The sequence below is a fragment of the Trachypithecus francoisi genome, unplaced genomic scaffold (assembly GCF_009764315.1).
Source record: "Trachypithecus francoisi isolate TF-2019V2 unplaced genomic scaffold, Tfra_2.0 Lachesis_group0, whole genome shotgun sequence".
NCBI classification, from domain to species: Eukaryota; Metazoa; Chordata; class Mammalia; order Primates; family Cercopithecidae; genus Trachypithecus; species Trachypithecus francoisi.
The window spans coordinates 141,989,064-142,016,785 of record NW_022681453.1 but is presented as its reverse complement, the minus strand read 5'-3'; the positions used below and the strand labels follow the sequence as shown (position 1 = coordinate 142,016,785).

General features: G+C 45.2%; 2 protein-coding genes across 2 annotated transcripts; one reads left to right on the top strand and one right to left on the bottom strand.

Moving 5' to 3' along the window:
* Nucleotides 1–727: 727 nt before the first annotated feature.
* Nucleotides 728–17,250, bottom strand: ZKSCAN7 (zinc finger with KRAB and SCAN domains 7). Its single transcript, XM_033212281.1, is given in 7 exon segments — nucleotides 728–2,881; nucleotides 2,884–2,958; nucleotides 4,425–4,551; nucleotides 4,854–4,945; nucleotides 7,172–7,340; nucleotides 14,982–15,522; nucleotides 16,931–17,250. Coding segments are annotated over 6 exon segments (2,256 nt in total). The 5' UTR covers nucleotides 15,405–15,522; nucleotides 16,931–17,250; the 3' UTR covers nucleotides 728–1,511.
* Nucleotides 16,902–18,167, top strand: LOC117078688. The gene has a single exon (XM_033202142.1). The coding sequence runs from the start codon at nucleotides 16,902–16,904 to the stop codon at nucleotides 17,439–17,441; it is 540 nt and encodes a 179-aa protein (XP_033058033.1). The 3' UTR covers nucleotides 17,442–18,167.
* The last annotated feature ends 9,555 nt before the right edge of the window (nucleotides 18,168–27,722 follow it).

Genomic DNA, 27,722 nt, shown 5'->3' with positions numbered 1-27,722 from the left:
CCCAGATCTGGGCCATATTGCAAGGGTGGAAGGGAAAAGTTGTTCAAGCTCATGAATTGACATGTGATGGCAGAAGGAGAGAAAATCTTCTGAGATTTCTTTTCTTATGTCTTTGGGGAATGAAAGATGGTCCAGAAGACAATTATGATAATTAAAGGTATAGCTCTCTTCTTTAAATTAAGATGGCAGTTGTAGGTAGATAGGACTAGTTGATAAGGAAAACAGATTACTGTGAATCTATTATCTTGCCACAAGTCTAGTCATAGTGAATTCCAAGCATCAGGGAATGTGGCTAGCTAGCTGGATTTTCAATCATCTGTACCACTGCTATGAAAGTCAAGTCTTCTGTGCAGTAAATTTTGACAAAGTTCTTAATCTGTTGATTTAGGAAGCAGGGTACAGTTAGCAAATTCAGAACTACAATCAGCATGGAGGGAAAGTCCGTATCGGTGGGATATGATTGCCCAACCCAATACCTAGATACACACACATTCACACACACACACTCTCTCTTTCACATACACACACACACACACATACAAATCCATTTGCATTTTGAGGATGAAGTAACAGTAGTAAGACTTCGAGGAGTATATGCAAAAGATATCAGTAAGATCTCTGTATGTGATATTCTATGATGAGATGGACTTCCATCTTTAGAATCAGCTGGTCCAGCTGGGGAGGGGAGAAAGATCATGCATACTTTAAGGATAATTCAATGTGACAGTTGAGATTTTAAAAATTATTTATTTAACAACTGGTATGTACAAAATACTATCTATATGGAAAAGAAATACCTACCTGACCTCAAAGAGCCTACAATAAGTTGGTATAAAAGTATACAGACACGCAAAATTTACAAGGCAATTTAACAATAGTTACATATTGTAGCACCAGTGAATTCAAAGCACTGAGGTCAAATCAAGAGAAGTTGAAGAAAAATAAAAAAGTACTTGAAGAAGGAACTATTTCAGAGATGAGATGGATTTCAAAAATTGTGAGGGACAAAGATTAGCAAACAGAAGAAAATGTTTTCTAGATAGGGAATGAAATTGATGAAAGGCTATAGATTAAAGTTTAAAGAGTAGAGGGGGAGGGCCATAGCCAAGAGGCAGAAAGGCATGAATCAACCTTGTCGAATGACTTTGTAAAAATGGTGAAATGTAGGAAGTAGAATAGAATAGAGAAGATATTATCTCTGTCTTTGAAAATTGGGGAGTCTGATTATGAGATGCATAACTAAGAAACAAAATAGATTTTAAAAGTTAAAATTTAAAAGTAAAGAAAAAAAAGGAAATCTACAATTAAATGACATGTGTAGTCCTTACCGTCCTAATAATGGGTAAGAACTGGAATAAGTTACTCCTACTCTCCCACCTTAGTGATCCAAGAAAAAGCAAGTAGGAAATGGTCCACTGTGACTATTGGCTCTGGGAAACCACTAAGAGCATCCTTCTTATAAAGAAAGCTTAACTCAAAGGTCCTTGCTCTCTGTCTCAGAGAATCACATCTTAAGAAACTGACCAAGCCAGACCTGAGGGCTTCTCTCCAGTGTGAGTTCGCTGGTGGTGATTAAAAGTGGAACGCTGACTAAAGGCTTTCCCACATTCACTACATTCATAAGGTTTCTCTCCAGTGTGGACTCTCTGGTGCACAATAAGCTGTGAGCTGTCACTAAAAGCTTTCCCACAATCATTGCATTTATAGGGTTTTTCCCCAGTATGGGTTCTCTGATGTACCATAAGGCTGGAGCTATAACTGAAGACCTTCCCACACTCATGACATTCATAAGGTTTCTCACCAGTGTGAATTCTCTGGTGTATAATAAGATGTGAGTTTTGATTGAAGGATTTTCCACACTCATTGCATTTATAGGGCTTCTCACCTGTGTGAAGTCTCTGGTGCCGAATAAGACATTTACTCAGACCGAATGCCTTACCACACTCGCTACATTCAAAAGGTTTTTCTCCAGTATGAATTCGCTCATGCTCAACGAGTTGTGAGTTCTGATTGAAGGCCTTCCCACATTCACTACATTTGTATGGTTTTTCCCCAGTGTGGAGGCTCTGATGTCGAATAAGACATTTATTCCGACTGAAGGCTTTGCCACACTCACTACACTCATAAGGCTTCTCTCCAGTGTGGGTTCTCTGATGGTCAATAAGATTTCTATTGGAACAGAAAGCTCTCCCACACTCATTACATTTGTAAGGTTTCTTACCAGTGTGCAGGACCTGATGTCGAACAAGACTTTTACTTCGAATGAATGCCTCTCCACACTCATTGCATTCATAAGGTTTCTCCCCAGTATGGGTTCTCTGGTGGTCAATGAGTCGGGAACTCTGAGTAAAGGCTTTTGCACATTCATTACATTTATAGGGTTTCTCCCCATTATGGAGTCTCTGATGTTGAATGAGATGGGAGCTGTGCCTATACGCCTTTCCACACTCACTGCATTCATAGGGTTTTTCCCCTGTGTGGGTTCTGAGATGAACAATGAGCTGGGAGGTTTGCCTGAAGGTCTTCCCACACTCATTACACTCATAGGGTTTCTCTCCAGTGTGGATTCTCTGATGGCCAATAAGGTGAGAACTCCGATTGAAAGTTTTGCCACATTCATCACATCGATAGGATTTCTGTCCCTTTAAAACTCCTTCATGTTCAGCAGGACTGGAGGGCAGATGTGGATGTTCCCCAACTTCCTTATATTTGTCGTATCTGTCTTTTGTGGATTTTTTCTTATCTTCATCTGTTATTTCCAAGAAATCATTTTCTAGCTTGCTCCCTTCTTCATCTGAGATTTGTCCTTCTAACTTTTTGGAAGTATCTTTACAAACATCAGCAGTCTCTGCTCCCCCAGGAACCACCCCAAAAGTCCCATCCTGTTAGATGACTCTGATCCTTTAAAAATTTCCTGCTTTGGAGTCAACTCTGAACCCTTCATCATGTTCTCACCTGCTGCCAAAAGAAAGAAGACAACAACTTTTACCCATTTCTTATCCTGTTTAAGAAACAGAATCATTAAGAGCTAACGTACCTGAAAAAAAGTCACATTATGGTTAAGAAATGAGATGACACATTGAGAACAAGAGCAAAATGGGAAATATTAATAGCTCATTTTTTCCCTAGGGATAGAAAAACAAGGAAGGGGAAGATGGTCAGTGAAGATGGGTGGAAAAAAGATACTAAGCCAGCACAATCAAGTCAGAAGGGCCATTGGAAAGCAAAAAACTGGATTGCAAAGCATGCTGTGATCTTATAGAAGTTCTCTCGTGCTATGTTGCCTTAGTAAAGTGATGAACTCTAAGATCCCTTCCAACCATAACATTGCATGGTTCCATTGTTATCAGAAAACATGTTGGGAGAGAGGAGGCTGGCAAATACCTCAAGCCAAATGTAAGAAAGAGACAGGGAAAAATATGAGAGTGAATTGACTGGAAATTTCTATTATGGAGGTATGATAAGAAAAGTGTACAAGAAGAACAGATCTTATATGATAAACTCATCAACCACAGGATCTGCCTTTCCAAGAAGCCCTTTCAGGAAACTGCTCTGCCCCAGTGTTTGCAGAGAGGGATGCTTAGGCAACCATGCTTTGTGCCAAGTGACCCTGAGCATCCCATGATGGGCCACAGTTGATTGGATAGGCACCAGGTACTAGACTTAATGGCAGCTTATCTGTAGGTTAGGCTTCAGCCTCTGCTGTGGCCTGGGCCAAAGCTCTGCCCAAATGAGATGATGGGTAATGGCTATAGCAATGGAAGTCCATCTCTGAGGAAATTTGGAACTGGAGGTAGGGCAAAATTAAGGCACTGTGAGTAGCAGTGGAAGCTGAAGTGGTGCGTGGAGAGAAGCCAAGCCATTGAGAGATACAGCAAGCAACAAGTATAAAAGAACAGAAAGTACAATTAGAAAAGAGTTATGAAAAGGACAAAAGATTCACAGCGAAGAAAATGGGCAGCAGGAGGAGGACAAGCAGAGAGAAAACAGATACACTGCGAGCAGCTGCATTACATTCACACCGGAACATGGGCATCAACATGCATTTGCTTTTGCTGTTCAGGCTCCCAGGGTCAAGGCCCTGCTTCCCACAGTCTGGTCTAGCTGATCAGTTTCTTCCAGGTTCTCATTCCTTTAAGCCTATGACTCACAGCTCCTTATTTAACAGTAACTTGAATGGCTCTCTATTCCTTACAACTAAGAAGCCCTACCTAAACCACACTGTATCAATTCATAATGAGGTGAAGAGAATGCTGATCATTGTTGAATCTCAGTGATGAATGCAGACAGGGTCCCTATATTATTCACTCTAGTTTATCTATGTTTGGAAATTTTCATAGTAAAAAGCTTAAAGAGACAAGGAATATAGAAAAGAGAATGTGCAGCATGCAGACTCTAAGTGACTAGGAAACAGAATCTATTACCCAAGGAGGCCATGCTATGGTCATTTCCCGGCATCATGTTCCACTGCAGGGCTCTCTGACTGAGTGCGGGACCTTTCCATTTCTTCTGAGTATAGTCCACACACAGGTCCTCATACGCTACAGTATCCTGGAATGACAAGCTCCGATTGCTCAGTAACATTCACAGCCTGAAAGGCAGAGTCATCAGGGGTAAAGAGGGCACAGGGTATGGGCTCTTCGTGGGCAAAAGTATGGGAGAGAGGAGCTGAGATGACACCCCAAAAGGACAAGTCCAGCGCAAGATAGAGTCCATTACCTCCAGGGGAAGCAATGAGGCAAGACAGCCACAGGAACAGTCTTAGATGGGGCAGAGTCCTGGGGGTGAGACCTCTAGCCATTCCTGGACCAGACTAATGGGGACGTGGTAAAAACACAAAGAACCAAGCTCACCTGGGGCCTGACCATCCGAAGTATAGTTGCCCCTGCTTGATCTCCTGAATTCACCACCTGAGTAAGGGTAGGAACTGGAGAAGCACATTGAGCTGAGGGAGGAAAGAAAGCTATGAGTGGGACAAGCCCTGCTTCCGGCTCCCATAAGATCTATATTCCCAATAAGTGGATTCAAGAGAACCCAGGCACCTCCACACACTGACTCTTAACCTCTTCCATAAGGCATTATCCCAAGAGTGCTGTGAATTTTCCCTGGAGGGCACAGTACAAGGTACCGTATCAAGCTAAGAACTGGGTGTTCCTCCAAGCTCTCACTCTCATCAACCTTTTTCAAGGAAGCTATTCTGGCCACACTCTCTCTCCCATGGCTTCCCTAGCACAAGCCAGCCCTGATTTTCCCCTCATAGTTGTGGTTCCTCATGCCCTGGTTCCTCTTCCTGCTCCCGCCCTCTCATTACAGACCCCTTAAAACTCAGGGCCTAGTGCTTCCTTGTTCTTTCCATCAGCAATCTGACCAACTTTCATTGCTTTAATACTGCTCTCACAGTTCTTACTTCTCTCCTAGACCCCTACCACATGCTTCCTGTTGCCTATGGGACATTTCACTTGGGGGTCCTGCAACATCTTAAGTTCAGTGTCTAGAACGGATGGATGTTCTAGGCTAAGGTGGGAGGCTGGCTTGAGGCTAGGAGTTCAAGACCAGCATGGGCAGCATAAGGAGACCTGTTTTTCATAAGGAAAAGACCTTTCCTTTCCTCTTTCTTTGTCTCTTTATTTCAATTTCCTTCCTTCCTCCCTCCCTCCTCCCTCCCTCCCTCCCTCCCTTCCTTCCTTTCTTCCTTCCTCTCTCTCTCTCTCTCGACAGAGTCTCACTCTGCTGGAGTACAGTGGCATGATCCTGGCTCACTGAAACCGCTGCCTCCCAAGTTCAAGCAATTCTTATGCCTCAGCCTCTGGAGTAGCCGGGATTACATGTACCTGCCACCACACCTGGATAATTTTTGTATTTTTAGTAGGAAGGGATTCATCATGTTGGCCAGGCTGGTCTCAAACTCCTGACCTCAAGTGATCCACCTGCCTTAGCCTCCCAAAGTGCTGGGAATACAGGTGTGTGTGCCACTGCTCCCAGCAGGAGATCCCATTTCTATACAAAGTTTAAAAAAAAAAGAGCTGGTCATGGTGGCATGCCTGCAGTTCTAAGAGGCCATGGTGGGAGGATTTCTTGAGCCCAGGAGTTCAAGGCTACAGTGAGCTATTACGATTGTGCCATTGCACTCCAGCCTGGGTGACAGCGCGAGACCCTATCTCTCTTAAAAAAAATAAATAAATAACATTAAATAAATAAATAAAATGTTCTTTTAGATTTCACCTTTCTTTCAGATTTCTCTATTTCCCTCAATGATTCCATCATTGGCCAAAACATTCTAATTCCCCTGCCTGTCCTTTCAAACTCAAGTTCCATAGATGTTTCCATGATAACATTTTTCATATTTATCCTTGCCCATTCCTCTCTTTGCACTTTAGGCATTAATTACCTCACATCTATTCTACTGCACCAGCCTTTAACTAAGGTTCCTTCCCCTTCAATCCATAATGCTCACCTGTGCCAGAGTAATCCTCCTGAAATACTATTTCTAACACATTATCCTCTAACTCCCAAAATATTCCTGCCTCAGTCTCAAGGTCCTGTACAAACAAGGCCCAGGTTCCCAAATACAGTCTTCCCGAACTCCAGCTCAATCAGGGCTCAAGGAATCCACAGTTTAGGGTCCTTGTTGTATCTTCTAATGGCATGCCCACTACTTTTTTCTCCCCTTCAAAATTCTTCCACATTTTTATTGCCCAATACACTGCTACCTCCTTCATGAAGCATTCCTTACCAGTTCCAGCCCACAATGATCTTGCTTTTTACCCAGTGATCACTTTTTCCAATGCTCACATTGCTCATTTGTGACAGGATCAAATGCTTGAGGACAGATATCATTCACATGCATCTTATGAGGTTGCCTCTTCTTACACATGACTAACTCGTCCTACCACCTAGATAACAAGCTCTTTGAAATCAGTGACAATAGATGTACTACATCTCTCTGGTCTCTGACAGTGCCTTTCCTATGACATGTCCTTGATGAAAACTTACTAACTACATGAATGATTAGAGAATAAGCAAAAGGAACAAACAGGGTCACTAGGGAAGGAGGACATACAGCAGGGCAATGAGGGATTCCATGGAGTAGGAGATGGGCAGATAAAGGAAAAGAGACTCCACAGGAGAGAAGGGAGGCATGACTTAGGGCCAAAACTGGGGAGATAAGTACCGAAGTCCCCATTGAGGAGGTGGTGTGTCCCTGGGTCATAAGAAGGCTCCTGGTGGGCTTCAGGGGCTGAGCCCCCACTGAGGGGTGATGTAGGAGGGGATTCCTTTGTTGCACCCAGAGCTGCTGTGTCCTCCAAATGCATTTTCTGTTTCTGTGCTGGGGCTGAAACCTAGAGACAGGGAAATACAATTGGGTTCAAAAGAGCATCCTTGAAGGTACTGAACCCAAAACCTCTAAGCAGCTCCCTCCAGAAAGAAGGCCAGGGAAAAGAAGAGCCAGAGTGTCCTTCCAGCCCCACCACTACAGCCTACTGGGGGAAAAAAGCTGATAGCAGAATCTAAAGTTTGCAATTCTACTTGCCATCCCTCTGTTGACCCTCTTGGTAGGAGCCTGAGGACCAGATTCTATAACCATTTCCACTCTGTGTCAGGTCTTCAGACACATATTTTCTTATGAAGAACCATTTAAAAAGAGAGCCGGGAGAGCAATTCAGTACATTCTCTAGGGTCTTAGCTGACAGAAAGGAACAATCAGAAGTACAAAGGATAGGCTTGGCGCAGTGGTTCACATCTGTAATCCCAACACTTTGGGAGGCCGAGGTGGGTGGATCACCTGAGGTCAGGAGCTCGAGACCAGCCTGGCCAACATGGCGAAATCCTGTCTCTACTAAAAGTACAAAAAAATTAGCCGGGCGTGGTGGCATGCAGCTGTAGTCCCAGCTACTTGGGAGGCTGAGGCAGAAGAATCACTTGAACCTGGGAGGCAGAGGTTGCAGTGAGCCAAGATCAGATCAGATCAGAGTGAGACTCTGTCTCAAAAAAACAAAAACAAAACAAAACAAAAACAAACAAAAAAGGAAGTACGAAGGATGTAAAAAAAGATAAATGTGTGTATGTGCATGAGCACAAATAATGCTACTGACACTAACAGCTGAAGCAATACCCAGAACAGTGGCTGGCAAACCTGGAGAGCTTTTCCAATTTCTCTGAGCAAAAGTGTCTCCTCTTCAGAGAAGCTTTCCCTGAGCACACTGACAAAGCAGGGATAGTCAGACTCAATTAACCAATTATAATTTCTAGATTGCATGTATTAATCTTTAAGTAATCTTACTTAGGTCTTTATTGTCTATGTTTCCCCAACAGAGTGTAAGTTTTTTGAGGGTAAGAACTTTTGTCTTGATCACTAGCTCCAAAACAACATATAGCCCTACAATGGTGCTTGATTAATATCTGCTGACTGACTTCCTCTTGATATTTTGCTAAGACTTTAAGGTTATCTGCAAACTCAGTTTTCAATATGTACTACCTCTCCCCAATAATTTATATATAAAAAGCCAAATAAGATCAGACACACTAACCTGTAGAAACCTTGAGAATACCTCAGAACATAGACATTTTATTTCTAACCTTTGCCTATTGTCACCAAACCGACTCCTCACAATCTCATGATTACTCCTTTTAACAGCATGTAGGGCAGAAAAACCTAAACTATTATCTAAATAAGGCACACTTTAATGTTCACTTGCTCTGGTATGTACACAGCACACCATAAGGTAAAAATAAGTTCTTCAATAAACCACACAGGATTCCCCCATTAGGCTGCATCTGCTGAGATGTTAAGGGACTCTCTCCTTTAATATACACCTCACCAGTGTAGTGGTAGGACCAGCAGGCCCCCTGGATTCTGTAGTTCCCAAGCTCTCCCACTGAAACGTTCTTTGAAACTGAAAGACTCTCTAAAATGGGAGTCACAGTTCTTCAATACAGGAGCTTTGGGTATTGGCATAAGATAGAACTTACTGTATTGTGATAATTCAACTTTGTAATTCACTAATAATTTAATCCTGGTAAAGTTCCTGTTCATTATCTAGGACTTTGATATGGTTTGGATTTGTGTCCCCACCCAAATCTCATGTTGAATTGGAGGAGGGGCCTGGTAGGAGGTGACTGGATCACGGTGGTGGGGCAGGGGACAGATTTTCCCCTTGCTGTTCTTGTAATAGCAAGTTCTCATGAGATCTGATTGTTTAAAAGTGTGTGGCACTTTCCTCTGTGTGCTCTCTCTTTCCTGCCACAATGTGAAGGGGGGTCCTTGCTTCCCCTTCACCTTCCACTATGATTTTAAGTTTCCTGAGGCCTCCCAGTCATGCTTTCTGTTAAGTCTGCAGAACTGTGAGTCGATTAAACCTCTTTTCTTCATAAATTACCTAGTCTCAGGTAGTTCTTTACACCAGTGTGAAAATGGACTAACGCAGAAAATTGGTACCAGGAAAGTGGGGCACTGCTATAAAGATACTTGAAAATATGGAAGCAACTTTGGAACTGGGTAACAGGCAGAGGTTGGAATAGTCTGGAGGGCTGAAAAGAAGACAGGAAGATGTGGGAAAGTTTGGAACTTCCTAGAGACTTGTTGAATAGTTTTGACTAAAATGCTGACAGTGATATGGATAATGAAGTCCAGGCTGAGGTGGTCTCAGATGGAGATGAGAAACGTATTGGGAACTGGGACAAAGGTCATTCTTGCTCTGCTTTAGCAAAGAGACTGGCAGCATTTTGCCCCTGCTCTAGAGATCTGTGGAACTTTGAACTTGAGAGAGATGATTCAGGGTATCTGGCAGAAGAAATTTCTAAGCAGCAAAGCATTCAAGAAGTGACCTGGCTGTTTCTAAAAGTGTCCACTCATATTTGTGAACAAAGAGATCTGAAACTGGAACTTACATTTAAAAGGGAAGCAAAGCATAAAAATTTGGAAAATCTGCAGCCTGGCCATGTGGTAGAAAAGAAACACCCATTTTCTGAGGAGAAATTCAAGCCTGCTGCAGAAATTTGAGTAAGTAAAGAGGAACCAAATTTTAATGGCCAAGACAATGGGGAAAGTGTCTCCAGGGCATTTTAGAGACATTCACGGCAGTCCCTCCCATCACAGACCTGGAGGTCTAGGAGAAAACAGTGGTTTCATGGGCCAGGCCCAGGGTCTAGCTGCTCTGTGCAGCCTCAGGACATGGTCCCCTGTGTCCCAGCCACTCCAGCTCCAGCTGTGGCTAAAAGAGGCCAAGGTATAGCTCAGGCTGTGGCTTCAGAGGGTGCAAGCTCCAAGCCTTGGCAGCTTTCACATGTTGTTGGGCCTGTGGGTGTGGAGAATGCAAGAGTTGAGGTTTGGGAACCTCCTCCTAGATTTCAGAGGAAGTATGGAAACACCTGGATGTCCAGCCAGAGGTCTGCTGCAGGGGTGGAACTGTCATGGAGAACCTATACTAAAGCAGTGTGAAGGGGAAATGTAAGATTAGAGCCCCCACACAGTCCCACTGAGGCATTCCCTAGTGGAGCTGTGAGAAGACAGCCACCATCCTCCAGACCCCAGAATGGTAAATCCACAAACAGCTGGCACCATCTGCCTGGAAAAGGCGCAGGCACTCAATGTCGGTTGGTGAATGCAGTCATGGGGGCTATACCATGCAGAGCCACAAGGGCTAGTATGCCCAAGGCCTTGGGAACCGATCTCTTGCATCAGCATGCCCTGGATATGAGACATAGAGTCAAAAGTGATTATTTTGGAGCTTTAAGACTTAATGACTACCCTGCTCAGTTTTGGACTTGCGTGGGACATGTAGCCCCTTTGTTTTGGCCAATTTCTCCCATTTGGAATGGGAGCATTTACCCAATGCCTATATCCCCATTGCATCTGGGAAGTAACTAACTAGTTTTTGATTTTACAGGCTAATAGGTGGAAGGGACTTACCTTGTCTCAGATGAGACTTTGGACTGTGAACTTTTGAGTTAATGCTGAAATGAGTTAAGTCTGGGGGACTGTTGAGAAGGGATAATTGTATTTTTCAATGTGAGAAGAACGTGAGATTTGGGAGGGGCCAGGGGCAGAATAATAATGGTTTAGATTTGTGTTCCCACCCAAATCTCACATCGAATTGGAGGAGGGGCCTGGTGGGAGATGAATGGATCATGGGTTGGATTTCCCCTTGCTGTTCTTGTGAGTTCTCATGAGATCTGATCATTTAAAAGTACGTGTCACTTCCCCCTGCATTCTCTTCTGCCACAGTGTGAAGAAGGTCCTTGCTTCCTCTTTGCCTTCTGCCATGATTGTAAGTTTCCTGAGACCTCCCAGTCATGCTTCCTGTTAAGCCTGTGGAACTGTGGGCCAATTAAACCTCTTTTCTTCTTAATTATTCAGTTTCAGGTAGTTCTTTATAGCAGTGTGAAAACAGACTAATACAGAATCATAGGTTTCCTTTCCTTGAAAACATGAAAAACTCATTCTAATACAGCATTCCACAGCAAGACCCTAGAGAAAAGCTGTTGGCTTAGAAACTAGGGAGATGGAAAATCCTGGTCCTCACATTTGATGGTAATCAGAAACAACCACACTTCAGCTAAATCTTTTGGGCAAGGGAATGCTTACTACAGGTGCTCACTTCACTTGTCAAATGGAGATAATGATTACTGCACTGCCTGTTTTGTAACCCTGGCAGGAGATGAAAAAAGATACAGGAAACAGGCCAGGCACAGTGGCTCACACCTGTAATCCCAATACTTTGGGAGGCCGAAGCGGGAGGATCACAAGGTCAGGAGATCGAGACCATTCTGGCTAACATGGTGAAACCCTGTCACTACTAAAACTACACAAAATTAGCTGGGCATGGTGGTGGACACCTGTAGTCCCAGCTACTCGGGAGGCCGAGGCAGGAGAATGGTGTGAACACAGGAGGCGGAGCTTGCAGTGAGCTGAGATCGTGCCACTGCACTCCAGTCTGGGTGACAGAGTAAGACTCTGTCTCAAAAAAAAAAAAAAAAAAGAAAGAAAAAGAAAAAGATACAGGAAACAAAAGAATTCTGCAAGTTGTATGACTCTACAGCCCAGTAGGGATCACTGTACAACCCTTTCCCAGCCACAATGTGCACACATGTACATGCTCCTTCTGCAGCAATAAAGTGGCTTGCTCCTGATAAGCAAAATGACTCCAATTTACCTGGACCCTCCTTTATCTCCTCTTGGCAAACTTCCATGGAAAAGCTTTGTTTATTCATTTAGCCATTCTATAAACATTTTCTGAACCCCTACTGATGAAAGACAGTACTGCCCTTATGTCTTCATGTCAGAAAACAACACTGACAGTAGTGGGAGAGTAAGAAATGGACTCCAAAGACCCTACTCCCAGGCTGGAGCCATGAGCATTCAGCTGCCTCACCTGTCAACTGTTAGTCATTTTCTTGGGTTGTGACTCAACAGTCACCCTTTTCTGAGGCTAGCTGGAAATTTTAATGGAGGAAACATTCACTTCTTAAGCAAAACCAAGCAAGAAATAGGGAAATTTTCCTTCTGCCACCCTCACTAAATGGTTCTCTAAATATGTCTTCAGTCACCTGTCATTGCCATGGCTGGCTCAGCTGCTCTCTAGACCCTTGTGACAGTTGATTTACTCATATGTGCTTACTTGTTTACACAAAGAAAATGATGGTTGATAATGACAAATGTGTACTGCTGATAATCCTGGAAAAATGTCTAGCCCCAGGATCCTGATCAACTAGAAGTGATTCCCTAGTGATATGTAATCATTTTTTAAAAAGCACTGAATAGGCTGGGTGTGGTGGCTCACACCTGTAATTCCAGCACTTTGGGAGGATGAGGCAGGTGGCTCTCTTGAGTTCAGGAGTTCAAGACCAGCCTGGACAACATGGCGAAACCCCATCTCTACTAAAAATACAAAAATTAGCCAGGTGTGGTGGCTCACACCTATGATCCCAGCTACTAAGGAAGCTGAGGTGGGAGGATCACTTGAGCCCAGGAGGCAGAGGTTGCACTGAGCCAAGATTGTGTCACCACACTCCAGTCTGGGCAATAGGGTGAGATTATCTCAGGAAAAAAAGCATTGAATAAAATGATATATTAGGAACTTGGGAAATTTTCTGTACTGTTTTCCCCTGATAAAGTACAAATGGATAAAGTAGAAGGGACCTCTAGTCTACCCTGCTTCTATTATAGGGGAACAATTTAAAACTCATTAGGAAGACCTAACTTATCCATGGTGTGATGATCTTTTGATGTGTCAACTTGGTACTAATCAAACATCAATCCAGGTGTTGCTGTACACTATTTTAAAAATGTGATTAAAGTACATAATAAGTTTACTTTAAGTAAGGGAGATTATACTAGATAATGAATGAATGCATGAGCCTGATTCAATCAATTGTAAGCCCTTAAAAGCAGAGCTAAAAGTTCCACGAAGAAGAAATTCCAGGCCAGGTGTGGTAGCTCATGTCTGTAATCCCAGTGCTTTGGGAGGCCAAGGCAAGAAGATTTGAAGCCAGGAATTCAAGAACAAGCCTGGGCAACATACCAAGACCACATGTCTACAAAAAAATAATAATAATAATTAGCCTGGTATGATGGCATATGACTGTGGTACCAGTTACTCAGGAGGCTAAGGTGGGAGGATCACTTGAGCCGGGAGACTGAGCTTGCAGTGAACCACGTTCATGCCACTGCATTCTGGCCTAGGCAACAGAGCAAGACCCTGCCTCAAAAAAAATAAAAAATAAAAAAAAGAGGAAGAAGAAAGGAGACAAAAGAGGAAAGGACAAAGAAGAAAGAAGAAACTCCACTTGTGCACTGCAGCTTCAGCTTGTGCCACTGTTTTGGGCTGCCCTTGTCGATGGCCTGCCTATGTGTTTCAGACTTGCCTGGCCAGCCTCACAATTACATAAGCCACTTACTAGCAATAAATCTCTTTTTTTTTTTTTTTTTTTTTGAGATGAAGTCTCATTTTGTCACCCAGGCTGGAGTGTACTGGCGTGATCTTGGCTTACTGCAACCTCTGCCTCCTGGGTTCAAGTGATTCTCTTGCCTCAGCCTCCTCAGTAGCTGAGATTACAGGTACATGCCACCATACCTAGCCAATTTTTGTACTGTTAGTTAGAGACTGGGCTTTGCCATGTTGGCCAGGCTGGTCTCAAACTCCTGACTTCAAGTGATCCACCCCCTTCAGCCTCCCAAAGTGCCGGGATTATAGGCATGAGCTACCGTGCCCAGTCAGCAATAAATCTCTTTACACATGCACACGCACGTGCACAAACACACAAACATACACACACACACACCTCTCTCCTACTCATTCTGCCTCTCTGGCTGAACCCTGACTGAAACACATGATCACAGAGCTAGATGGCATTATGGTCCTAGAAACCAGATTTTCCAATGTGTCTTACTGCTCACTCTTCCCAACTATCCCTCTGGTTTAAATTACCTTGCCATTACATTTGCGAGAATTCCAGGCAATAGGGAAAACTTAAATTAGATTTAAAAATGCAAAAAGATTCCAGTTAGGTTTGGAGAGCTAGCAAAAGGAATAAATAATTACAAGGCCCCAAAATGTCACTTTTCAAGGAATCAAAGAGGCAGGAAAATAGAAAATTGACTCTGAGAAGTCCAAGGAAGTGAGCAAAGAGAATGTCTCAAATGAAGGCCCGTATTATCAGCATACCTAAAAGCCCGCCTTCCCCAATCACCCTATTCTAACCAGCATGAAGATCCCCTGCCGGCCAGGAGTACCATGCAAATCCCCAGGATGAAGCTAGGCTCAGAACACAGTATCTCACAAGGTGAATCACACAGCTTAGCTGGGATGTGCATTTGTATTTATGGCTTGGAGCACAAAACTGTTTTCCCTCTATCCACATGACAAGTTCAGGAATCCTTAAGGCAAACTGGCCTAGGGCCTGGGAAGTGGAGAATGTCCATGCCTAGGCTAACCCAAGCATTATAGAAGCATCAGGCCGCCATTCTAGACCCAACTGCTCACCTCCTCTGGTCCACTGAGGTGTCTCTGGAAATCCTCCACCACAGCCACAGCCTCCTCACCACTCTCAGGGTGATGCAGCTGCACCCAGGTACGGAGCTCCCCAGGGAGGATGCTCAGGAACTGCTCGAGCACCAGCAGCTCCAGGATCTGCTCCTTGGTGTGCACCTCTGGCATGAGCCACCAGTGGCAGAGCTCCCGGAGCCGGCTCAACGCTTCCTGCGGCCCAGACATCTCGTGGTAACATAATTGCCTGAAGTGTAGCCGGAAGATTTCACAGACAGGAGGATGGTTCTTTTGGAGACTGCTGCCTTGCCCCCAGGTCTGGTTCGCTGGCTCCTGCTTCACAGTCAGGCGCCCCTCCTGCTTCTGGAAAGCAGTACTCCTGGGGATGAGGCCTAAATTTCCCCTGCCTGAAGTGGTCATTGTGACCCCAAAGAGAAGCTTGTTCCAGCTGCAATTGGTCCGATTAAAATGATGGTCTATAGTTCAGGTCTCAGGAGCTGTTTTTCAGGGTTGGACAAAGGGGTGATGGTAGTGTTGCCTACAGAAACAAGAGTGAAATCAGAGTTCTTGGAATATTCAGCCCCAGGCTGATGACAATCCTCTACTGAGTTAAAAAACAAAGTTCCAGGAAAAAAGAACACAACTGGGCATTCTCGCTAAGCATCTCTCCAAATGATGCCCTTCTTAAAGTTTCAGTGGCTCCCATCACCTACAGGATAAAATCTAAAGGTCTATGCCTCGCATTCACAGCCCTTCACTACCTGGCCTTACCCCCTTCACAACCAGCCACACCCCCAACCACTCACCCCAAGTACTCATGCAAGAAAGACAGCAATGGTCTCCGATGTGGGAAATGCAGGATACCCCAAAGGGTGCAAGAGAAAATACTAAGTTATTTAACTCCTATTTAATGTATGTTTTATAATGTGCATTACAATTTGTATAGTAGTACTCATGTTTAAATTACAAATAAACCAATGTAGGGAGTAGGTGATCAAACCTCTTCTGATAGAAATGCAAAATAAAGAAACTTTGGAGCTAGAGCTCTAGAGACACAGCTAGAAGCCACACATACTCTTTCTTTGAATTTTTCTTCTTCAACTTTTGACAAACTTGTCTGTCAAGATCATGAACAAAGGCAATTTTTTCTTGGTTTTTCTGATTGCCCCATCAGGAAGAGTGCTGGTAGCTTCCCTTTGTGTACCTCTCACTATAACCCTTTAAATGGTTTATGCACAACTCACCACTCTCACCCTCCAAACTGCTGGATGGCCACCAAAGGAAAGGAACCAAACGGAATCAGAAAATACCAGATCTTTTTTTTACTCAATGCACCTCCCCTAGAAAGCCTTCCTGATCACGCTAGGCTTAGACGGGTGGTTATCATCTCAGCGATCCCAAACTACCTTTTTCATTCAAACCTCTAGTAGAGCACATCTCACACTGTAATCGTTTGTGGTTTACACGACTGCCTCCCCTGCTTTCTGGGAGGATACAAAGGGCAGAGCTAACTTCCAGTCATTGTTGTCCACATGTGTACATGGCATACATAATCGGGAAACGAATGAATATGATACATTTAACTGACACTGAAGTGGAGGAAAACTTGGAACGTTTGAAAATCAGCACCTTATTGGTAACTAGGGCATCTGTGCTGTGCTTCCAATTCACCAAGCGTCCCAGATCCCTGTCTCAATCTCTTTAAAAAGACAAAGAAGGACTTTAAAATAATCTGTAAACTCTGCTCTAAGATCCCACACGTGTAGAAAGTTCAGGCCATTCTCCTACTTCCCATAGTGTTCTGAATGCTCAGCACTTTAAAATCTCAATTGGATTTTTGCATTTCCAAGTCACGCTCCACGTTTGCGATTCTGAGCCTGGGTCTGACCCAAATCTGACGGTTCATACAGTTTCCCAATGCAAGAGCTGGGAAAACAGCGATCTACCTTTCGTGTTACACCAGGCTTCAGCAGCACCGCTCACCTGGCCACGTCTGCCCTGTTCATCGCTGTACCCGCAGATACCCGGCTCCGTGCCACACACGAATGGTCAGGGGTATGGGACAAAGAAGCGGCTCCACATTGGGCAGCTTCTGAGAGTCACGGGGACCGCGCCGCCTGCCTCCGGGAAGAAGCGCGGTACGGGCCAGCGTCGGCCACCCAAGCTCCGGCCGCGCCTCCCTCCGCGCCCCGGCCCACTAGCAGTGGCACTCGGCACCGAAGCCGGACACCTCTACTGCCCGTTAAAGTAAAAACAATGGCCGAGCCGGAAGCGAAAGAGGCCTCGACTTCCGCCCCCTCCGGGATCCCGGAAGTCTCCGCGAAGGTGGGCGCGCGCGTCCCCGCACCCGGGAGAGCTGGCAGGGCTTTCTTCTCGGCTGTGCCCGGCCACCTGCCGCGGGCGGGGGCGGGGTCTCGCGAGGGCTCAGGTCACTCACATCCCGCTCTCAGGACATAGTCGGGGAATCCAGACGCATCCCAGCTCTACCCCCTCTCCTCCAGGTGCCTTTGGGAAATATACCCAACGTCCAAGCCTGTTTTCTCATTTGAAAAAATGCAGAGCATAATGCGTACCTCACAGGGCTGGGAGCACCGAACGAGTTAACAGACACTACACAGCAAAAGGCCTGGCATATCCTGAGCAGTCAGTTATACCATGTGTGATGCCCAATCTGAAGTCTCAGTGAAGGGAGCAGCAAGCATCTCCCATCTTAAAAATGAAGAAGCATGTCTAGAAATTGTGATATTTTGGCCCATAAATGTAGTTAATAATTCCTAAGACAGCACCAGTATTCTGGTGTCCATGTAGAGGTTCCTAGGGAGACCAAGGAGCAGATAAATTGAGAAGGTGTGGGGACAGTTTGTAACCTAGGAGGCAGTTGTCTAGCTTCTGGGTGGCAGGTGGTACCCAGGTGAACTTCACTTTGAAGAATGGTTTACTACAGAAGTAGGATATGAACAGGTCCTTGTTACAAACACGATTGAGCAGACCCTGTGTGCTAATGACCATGGGTGAAGGGCAAAGGGTATGATAAGGTTAACTGTGTATCTTTATTATAGCGCAGGAGGTAGGTCCTTTACAGGGCCCAAAGTAAACAGTCTCTTGGACTGTCTAGGGATGGCAATATTTCAAAGGTGTCCTGGGCCTGACCCTGGCCCTGACATATATTCCTCATATATCTGCATGAGCCAAGATAGAAACAAAGACACCAGAAGTCCTGCTCCAGAGTTTCCACAAGCTTAAAAGTAATGTCTTGGAGCAATCTTTGTCCATTGATCCTAATGGGTGGTTTTCCGTCATCAAGGTCCCCCTCTTCATTTGGATATCTCACAAAGAGGTTTTGGCTATTTAAAACCAGGAACCCCAGCCTCTGCCTGACATTGATGCTAGACATTGCCTACTGGCAAATCAAGGCCTCAGAAGCTTAGGATTCTTGAGGTGGAAGGCAAATCAAGGCCCCAGAAGCTTAGGATTCTTTAGGAGGAAATCTCCCAAGGCCACGCTAAATGCTCTCAGACCTGATTTTCAGGTCTCCTTAACCATGTGTTGTCCTGCAGTCCTGGCTTACTAATATAGGAGACACAAGGATTTGGAAACCAAGATTAAGGTTTTTTTATTCTTCAGAGCTGTTTGATGCTCAAGTAGTTGTCTTTCATTGGCTGTAAGGACCAGGCCCATCTGAGCAGTGTGTTTAGACTTCAGAGGCACTTCTGTGACCAACACTGTGGGCCTGGCCTGATCTACCATGACTGGGTTGGGCGCCAGTGGGCAAGACACTCGATGATGCCTCAATATAGCACCTTAGGACACCTACCTTTGGGCCAAAGACAACCACAGAAGGCCTTTAGGAATTCTGTACTCCAACTCGATCTCTCTTAAAAACCATCATCCAAGCTTTGGTATGAGAGCTAACAAATAGGTAACTCAAGTTCTACATGCCTGAAAGGAAACTTACTGTCTATCCACAGCCCTGAAGTTCCAACCCATGTTCCCATCACTGTAAAAAAAATTATCATTCACCCCGGGACCCAAACTGGAACCCTGGGCGTCATCCCATGAGCTGAGTGACCATGGACAAGTTACTTAGCCTGTCTGTGGGTAGCTTCCTTATTTGGAAAATGGGGATAATAATATACTTGAATTGTAGAGTTGTTATGAGGATTGGATGAGATAAAATACATAAAGCACTTAGAATGGTGCCTGACACATTGTAAGTATTATAGGTGTTTCTAGTATTGTGTTTACTATCCTTGTTTCCTCTCAGTTCAACCACTGTATTCATATTAATGTTAAGGCCTGTCACGTTTGCCCTATATATATGTAATAATTTTAAAAAGAGAATATCTGTAGCAATTACTGTGCTGCTCTGCATCATCACTATCACTTCCCGTGTTAAATCCTGCTTGGAGTGAGGGCAGCTGTGAGAAGTGTGTCCCCAGGAACTTCCTGGATTTCAGACCACAAAGAGGCTGGGCACAGTGGCTCACACCTGTAATCCTAACACTCTGGGAGACCAAGGCAGGTGGATCACTTGAAGCCAGAGGTTTGAGACCAGCCTGGGCAACAGGCTGGCTATATTGGCTATATTGAGGAGCTTGGAGGGAATGAGACAAAAAATTTGTCTCTACAAAAAATTTAAAACTTAGCTGGGCTTGGTGGCACATGCCTGTAGTCCCACCGACTCCAGAGGCTGAGGTGGGAGGATCATCTGAACCCAGGAAGTTAAGGCTGCAGTGAGCAGTGTTTGTGCCACTCCAGCCTGGGTGACAAGACCCTGTCAAAAACAACAAAACTAAACAAAAAACAAACAAACAAAAAACCCCACAAAGAGAGGAGCACAGGTCTGGAGAGTCTCTGTCCCCAAACTGCTCAGATGTTCTGACATCATCTGTGTGGATAGTCCCTTTTCAACAGCCAGAACACTCCTACACACCCTGAAAAGAAGGTGGGACCCTAGACACATGGGGTGGGTGGACCTGCCATGATATGGGAAGAAAACCCCAGTCCACTGTGATGGGAATGAATGGGGCCCAAGCCCTAACTAAGAGAATGGAGAGACCCTCCTTTCACCTCAAAAACTCCTACTTATCCCTTAAAACACTGCCAAGAAGCCCTTTCTCCAGGAAGTCTTTTCTGCACTCCACGTAGATTAGGTCTGGCTTCCTTTTCGCTCCTGTGGTGGCCTGCCATGCTATGCTATTACCATAACCAATAGGTTATGGTCCCTATTGGACATACTGCATTAACACTGTCTACTTACTGGCCTCCCTACTGTACTGTAAGCCCCATCTTGGCTGACACCATATCTCTCTGGTTCACAGTTGAGTCCCCTGACACTAACTCTTGACATGGCTGTTCCCTTAGCTGGATGTGAGTGCCCTATGGTCAGGCCACCATTGTTTTCGTGGCATCCAAACAAAGTCCAATCTAGCTTCTAAGAAATGTGTCCGTGATCCAGGTTGCTGTGGAAGGCTTTTAACAGGGAATGACCTGATCGGTCTGGGTTGTGGAAAGTTGCCTGTGGTGGCTGGCTATATTGAGGAGCTTGGAGGGAATGAGACATGGACATCCCTTATAGCTGCTTATCTGCTTTGCACTCCCAGTGTCTCTACAACAGTATCACAGGATCATTGGTTTGCAGATGAGGATCCTGAGGCTTGGCAAACAGCCTAGTAGCTGAGTAACATTTTACTGGCTGAGACGGGTAAGTTAGGCTTTGATTTCTGGTCTTTAAACCATTCCTCCTTCTCTTCTTTCTATTGCAAGATGCTTTCTCTGACCTTCATTCATTCCTGTTTTTTAATTCCTGTCAGGCTTCTTCCTGCCAACGATGTGCCAGGCCCTGTTAGGAGAGTGGGGAGGGTCATTGATGGTCACCTTGGGGGTGACTTGGTGAGAGGAAGGGTTTTCTTGGTGCTGGGGTCTCAGGGACTTACTTGAGGAGCTGATCTCAGGCGAGTGAACCACCAAACCCCACAGGCCTCTGAGCTTCCTAGAGGGAAATGGAAGTTGTTCCAAGTGTGCAAAGACCATGCAGGGAGTGGTGATATGGTTTGGATTTGTGTCCCTGCCCAAATCTCATGTCGAATTGAAGGAGGGGCCCAGTGGGAGGTGATTGGATCATGGGGACAGATTTCCCCCTTACTGTTCTCATGATAGTGAGTGACGTCTCATGAGATCTGATCATTTAGAAGTGTGTAGCACTTCCCCCTTTGCTCTCTCTCTCCCCTGCCACCATATAAAGAAGGTACTTGCTTCCCCTTCGCATTCTGCCATGATTGTAAATTTCCTGAGACCTCCCAGTCATGCTTCCTGTTAAGCCTGCAGAACTATAAGTTGATTAATATTGGGTGAAACCCCACCCCCGATATTTATCGTGGGTTCTTTTCTATTTCCCTAAGCATCTAGGCTGGTTTGAGAAATAAAGGGAAAGAGTACGAGAGAGAAATTTTAAAGCTGGGGGTCTGGGGGAGACATCACACATCGACAGGTTCCATGATGATCTCCAAGCCGTAAAACCAGCAAGTTTTTATTAGCGATTTTCAAAAGGGGAGGTAGTGTACAAATAGGGTGTGGGTCACAGAGATCACATACTTCACAAGGTAATAAAATATCACAAAGAAAATGGAGACAGGGCGAGATCATAGGACCACAGGATGGGGCAAAATTAAAATTGCTAATGAAGTTTCGGGCATGCACTGTCATTGATAGCATCTTATCAGGAAACAGGGTTTGAGAGCAGACAACCTGTCTGACCAAAATTTATTACGCGGGAATTTCCTCGTCCTAATAAGCCTGGGAGCGCTACAGGAGACCAGGGCTTATTTCATCCCTTCGGCTTCGACTGTAAAAGGTGGCCGCCTCAAGGGGGGCCATTTATAGACCTACCCTCAGGGCACATTCTCTTTCTCAGGGATGTTCCTTGCTGAGAAAAAGAATTCAGCGATATTTCTCCTATTTGCGTTGGAAAAAAGAGAAATATGGCTCTGTTCCATCTGGCTCACGGGCAGTCAGACTGCAAGTCTTATCTCCCTTGTTCCCTGAGATTGCTGTTATCCTGTTCTTTTTTCAAGGTGCCCGGATTTCATATTGTTCAAACACACATGCTCTACAAACAATTTGTGCAGTTAATGCAATTATCACAGGGTCCTGAGGTGACATTCATCCTCCTCAGCTTACAAAGATGATGGGATTAAGAGATGAAAGTAAAGACAGGCATAGGAAATCACAAGGATATTGATTGGGGAAGTGATAAGTGTCCATGAAATCTTCACAACTTATGTTCAGAGATTGCAGTAAAGATAGACATAAGAAATTATAAAAGTATTAATCTGGGGAACTAATAAATGTCCATGAAATCTTCACAATTTATGTTCTTCTGCTGTGGCTTCAGCCAGTCCCTCTGTTCGGGGTCCCTGACTTCCCACAAGAGATTAAACCTTTTTTCTTAATAAATTACCCATCTTAGATAGTTCTTTATAGCAGTGTGAGAACAGACTAATACAAATTGCTTGTGGTGCTCTTTAGTTTAGAACTTGTCCCAGGCAATTGCCTGTGGGCAAGCCTACCAGAACCCCAGCATGGGAGCTGTGGCCCCAGGCTACCCCCATTTGTCATTGGCACTGGTATGGATTCTCCCTCATGATGAGAGGTGAAGCCAGCTGGACTTCCTGTGTCAAGTGGGGACTTGGAGAACTTTTCTGTCTAGCTGGAGGATTGTAAATGCACCAATCAGCACTCTGTGTCTAGCTAAAGGATTGTAAATGAGCCAATCAGCACCCTGTAAAAATGCATCAATCAGCGCTCTGTGTCTAGCTAGAGAATTGTAAATGCACCTGTCAGCACTCTGTAAAATGGACCAAATAGCAGTCTGTAAAATGGACCAATCAGCAGGACATGGGCGGGGACAAATAAGGGGATCAAAGCTGGCCACCCCAGCCAGCAGCGGCAACCCAGTCGGGTCCCCTTCCATGCTGTGGAAGCTTTGTTCTTTTGCTTTTCTTTTTTTTTTTTTTTTTTTGAGGCGGAGTCTCGCTCTGTCGCCCAGACTGGAGTGCAGTCGTGCAATCTCGGCTCACTGCAAGCTCCGCCTCCCGGGTTCACGCCATTCTCCTGCCTCAGCCTCCCGAGTAGCTGGGACTACAGGCGCCCGCCACCTTGCCCGGCTAGTTTTTTGTATTTTTAGTAGAGACGGGGTTTCACCATGCTAGCCAGGATGGTCTCGATCTCCTGACCTCGTGATCCGCCCGTCTCGGCCTCCCAAAGTGCTGGGATTATGTTCTTTTGCTTTTCACAATAAATCTTGCTGCTGCTCACTCTTTGGGTCCGTGCCACCTTTAAGAGCTGTAACACTCACGGCAAAGGTCCGCAGCTTCATTCTTGAAGTCAGTGAGACCAATAACCCACCAGAAGGAACCAACTCCGGACACATCTTGTCAACCACGAAGGGACTATCGCCAAGCGGTGAGTACCATTGGGCCCCTTTCACTTGCTATTCTATCCTATTTTTCTTTAGAATTCGGAGGCTAAACAACAGACACCTGTTGGCCAGTTAAAAGCGACTAATGTGGCCATCAGACTAAAGACACGGGTGTCAGGCTTTCTGGGAAAGGACTCGCTAACAACTCCTGACTCTTCGGAGTTGGGAGCATTGGTTTGCCTGGAACCAGCTTCCACTTTTTCTGTACTTCTGGGCTGAGCCCGAGGGTCAACAGAGAGGAAAGCCATTCAGCTCTGGGGTCCTGACAGAAAGTTGGTTGACCCTGTAGCCATGAGCAGAGCTCTCAAAGTCACGTAGCCCAAGCAAGACTTGCCCATCTGTCCTATCTAGCCTGACCCTTGCCTCCTGCATTCTATTGCCTGTCAGACAAACTTCCCCCTGCCTCTCTTCTCCAAGGCTAGTCCCACTTCTAAAAACCATTCCCTGTCTCTGGTGCTTTTCTAGTTTCTCCTATAAGAATGATTTCTAGTATAAATTTCGGGACTCTGTTCCTTTCTTTAGGCACCTGGGCTCAACAATCAGAAAGACATAATTCTTGCCCAAAGTCCCATTGGTGGGGGGGACTATCTGGAATTTTAGGATCCCTCCTCAGATTAGTAGGCCTAACAAAAGCTATTCCTGAAGCTAGGATATGAGGAACCTCAGAAATGACATCTTTCTTATTTGTATGATGACAATTGAGGACAAAAGGTATCACTCTTCCAACCCTGGATATCCCTTCCCTCCCTCAGGATATGGCCCTCCACTCCATTTTGAGTCATAACATCTTTATGGGACAAGAGTAAGGTCGCAATACTAACAGGAAAAAACACTGAAGACTCTAACAAATTTTCAAGAATGCATCAATAAGGGCCACTAAATCCGATTTTTCTCAGTCCTCTTTGTGGTCTAAGAGGACAGGCAAGGTGCAGGTTTTTGAGAATGCATTGGTAAGGGCCACTAAATCTGACTTTCCTTGGTCCTTTTTGTGGTCTAAGAGGAAAACTATTGTTTCTGCTGCTGTGTTGGTGAGCACAACTATTCTTTTTTTTTTTTTTTGAGACGGAGTCTCACTCTGTCGCCCGGGCTGGAGTGCAGTGGCGGGATCTCAGCTCACTGCAAGCTCCGCCTCCCGGGTTCACGCCATTCTCCTGTCTCAGCCTCCCGAGTAGCTGGAACTACAGGCGCCCGCCACCTCACCCGGCTAGTTTTTTGTATTTTTTAGTAGAGACGGGGTTTCACCATGTTAGCCAGGATGGTCTTGATCTCCTGACCTCGTGATCCGCCCGTCTCGGCCTCCCAAAGTGCTGGGATTACAGGCTTGAGCCACTGCGCCCGGCTGAGCACAACTATTCTGATCATCAGGGTCCAGGGACAATTTTGGGTTCTTGGTCAAGAGCGGGATCTGGTGCTGCGTTGGTGAGCACAACTATTCCAATCAGTAGGGTCCAGGGACTGTTGCAGGTTCTTGCAGGGGGGGTGGGGGGAACAAACAAACCAAAACCATGGGCAGTTTTTTTCTTTCACATGGGAAACACTCAGGCATCAACAGGCTCACCCTAGAAATGCATCCTAAGCCATTGGGACCAATTTGACCCACAAACCCTGAAAAAGAAACGGCTTGTTTTTTTCTGCACTGTGGCCTGGCCCCAATATTTTCTCTCTGATGGGGAAAAATGGTCACCTGAGGGAAGTATAAATTACAATACTATCCTATCCTGCAGCTTGACCTTTTCTGTAAGAGGAAGGCAAATGAAGTGAAATACCTTATGTCCAAGCTTTCTTTTCATTGAAGGAGAATCCACAACTATGCAAAGCTTGCAATTTATATCCCACAAGAGGACCTCTCAGCTTACCCCCATATCCTAGCCTCCCTATAGCTCCCCTTTCTATTAACAATAAGCCTCCTCTAATCTCCCCAGCGCAGAAGGAAATAAGCAAAGAAATCTCCAAAGGACCACAAAAAACCCCGGGCTATCAGTTATGTCCCCTTCAAGCTGTAGGGAGAGGGGAATTTGGCCCAACCTGGGTACATGTCCCCTTCTCCCTCTCTGATTTAAAGCAGATAAAGGCAGATCTGGGGAAGTTTTCAGATGATCCTGGTAGGTACATAGATGTCCTACAGGGTCTATGGCAAATCCTTGACCTCACTTGGAGAGATGTCATGCTATTGTTAGATCAAACTCTGGCCTTTAATGAAAAGAATGTGGCTTTAGTTGCAGCCTGAGAGTTTGGAGATACCTGATATCTTAGTCAAGTAAATGATAGAATGACAGCTGAAGAAAGGGACAAATTCCCTACTGGTCAGCAAGCCGTCCCCAGTATGGATCCCTACTGGGACCTAGACTCAGATCATGGGGACTAGACTCGTAAACATCTGCTGACCTGTGTTCTAGAAGGACTAAGGAGAATTAGGAAAAAACACATGAATTATTCAATGATGTCCACCATAACTCAGGGAAAGGAAGAAAAATCCTACCGCCTTCCTCCAGCAGCTACGGGAGGCCTTAAGAAAATATACTTCCTTGTCACATGACTCCCTCGAGGGTCAGTTGATCCTAAAAGATAAGTTTATTACCCACTCAGCCCCAGATATCAGAAGAAAGCTCCAAAAGTGAGCCCTGGGCCCTGAACAAAATCTGGAAGCATTATTAAACCTGGCAACCTTCTATAATAGGTACCAAGAGGAACAGGCCAAAAAGGAAAAGCAAGATCAGAGAAAGGCTGCAGCCTTAGTTGTGGCCCTCAGAGAAACAAACCTTGGTGGTTCAGAGAGGACAGAAAATGGAGAAGGCCAATCACCCAGTAGGGCTTCTTATCAGCGTGATTTGCAAGGACACTTTAATAAAGATTGTCCAACAAGAAACAAGCTGCCCCCTTGCCCATGTCCACTATGCTGAGGCAATCACTGGAAGGTACACTGCCCCAGAGGAAAAAGATTCTCTGGGTCAGAAGCCCCCAACCAGATGATCCAACAACAGGACTGAGGGTGCCCGGGGCCAGTACCAGCTCATGTCATCACCCTCACTGAGTCCCGGGTACGTTTAACCATTGAGGGCCAGGAAATTGACTTCCTCCTGAACACTGGCGTGGCTTTCTCAGTGTTAATCTCCTGTCCCAGACAGCTGTCCTCAGGTCCGTTACCATCCAAGGAATCCTGGGACAGCCTGTAACCACGTATTTCTCCCACCTCCTCAGTTGTAATTGGGAGACTTTGCTCTTTTCAAATGCCTTTCTTGTTATGCCTGAAAGTCCCATATCCTTATTAGGGAGGGACATATTAGCCAAAGCTGGAGCTATTATCTACGTGAATATGGAGAACAAGTTACTCATTTGTTGTCCCCTGCTTAAGGAGGGAATCAACCCTGAAGTCTGGGCATTGAAGGGATAATTCGGAAGGGCAAAAAATGCCCACCCAGTCCAAATCAGGCTAAAATACTCCACCACTTTTCCTTATCAAAGGCAATATCTCTTAAGGCCTGAAGCTCATAAAGGATTACAGGATATTATTAGACATTTAAAAGCTCAAGGCTTAGTAAGAAAATGCAGCAGTCCCTGCAACGCCCCAATTCTAGGAGTCCAGAAACCGAACAGTCAGTGGAGACTAGTACGAGATCTTAGACTCATCAATGAGGTGGTAATTCCTCTATATCCAGTTGTATGTAACCCCAATACCCTCCTGTCTCAAATACCAGAGGAAGCAGAATGGTTCATGGTTCTGGACCTCAAGGATGCCTTCTTCTGTATTCCCCTGCACTCTGACACCCAGTTCTCTTTGCCTTTGAGGATCGCACAGACCACATGTCCCAACTTATGTGGATGGTCTTGCCCCAAGGGTTTAGGGATAGCCCTCATCTGTTTGGTCAGGCACTGGCCCAAGATCTAGGCCACTTCTCAAGTCCAAGCACTCTGGTCCTTCAGTATGTGGATGATTTACTTTTGTCTACCAGTTCAGAAGCCTCATGCCAGCAGGCTACTCTAGATCTCTTGAACTTTCTAGCTAATCAAGGGTCAAGGCATGGAAATATTTGACAACAAGTCAAATATCTAGGCCTAATCTTAGCCAGAGGAACCAGGGCCCTCGGTGAGGAATGAATACAGCCTATACTGGCTTATCCTTGTGCTAAGACATTAAAACAATTGCAGGGGTTCCTTGGAATCACTGGCTTTTGCCAACTATGGATCCCCAGATACAGTGAGATGGCAAGGTCACTCACTCTATAGAGTGAGTACTCTATACTCTAGAGTATAGGTCACTC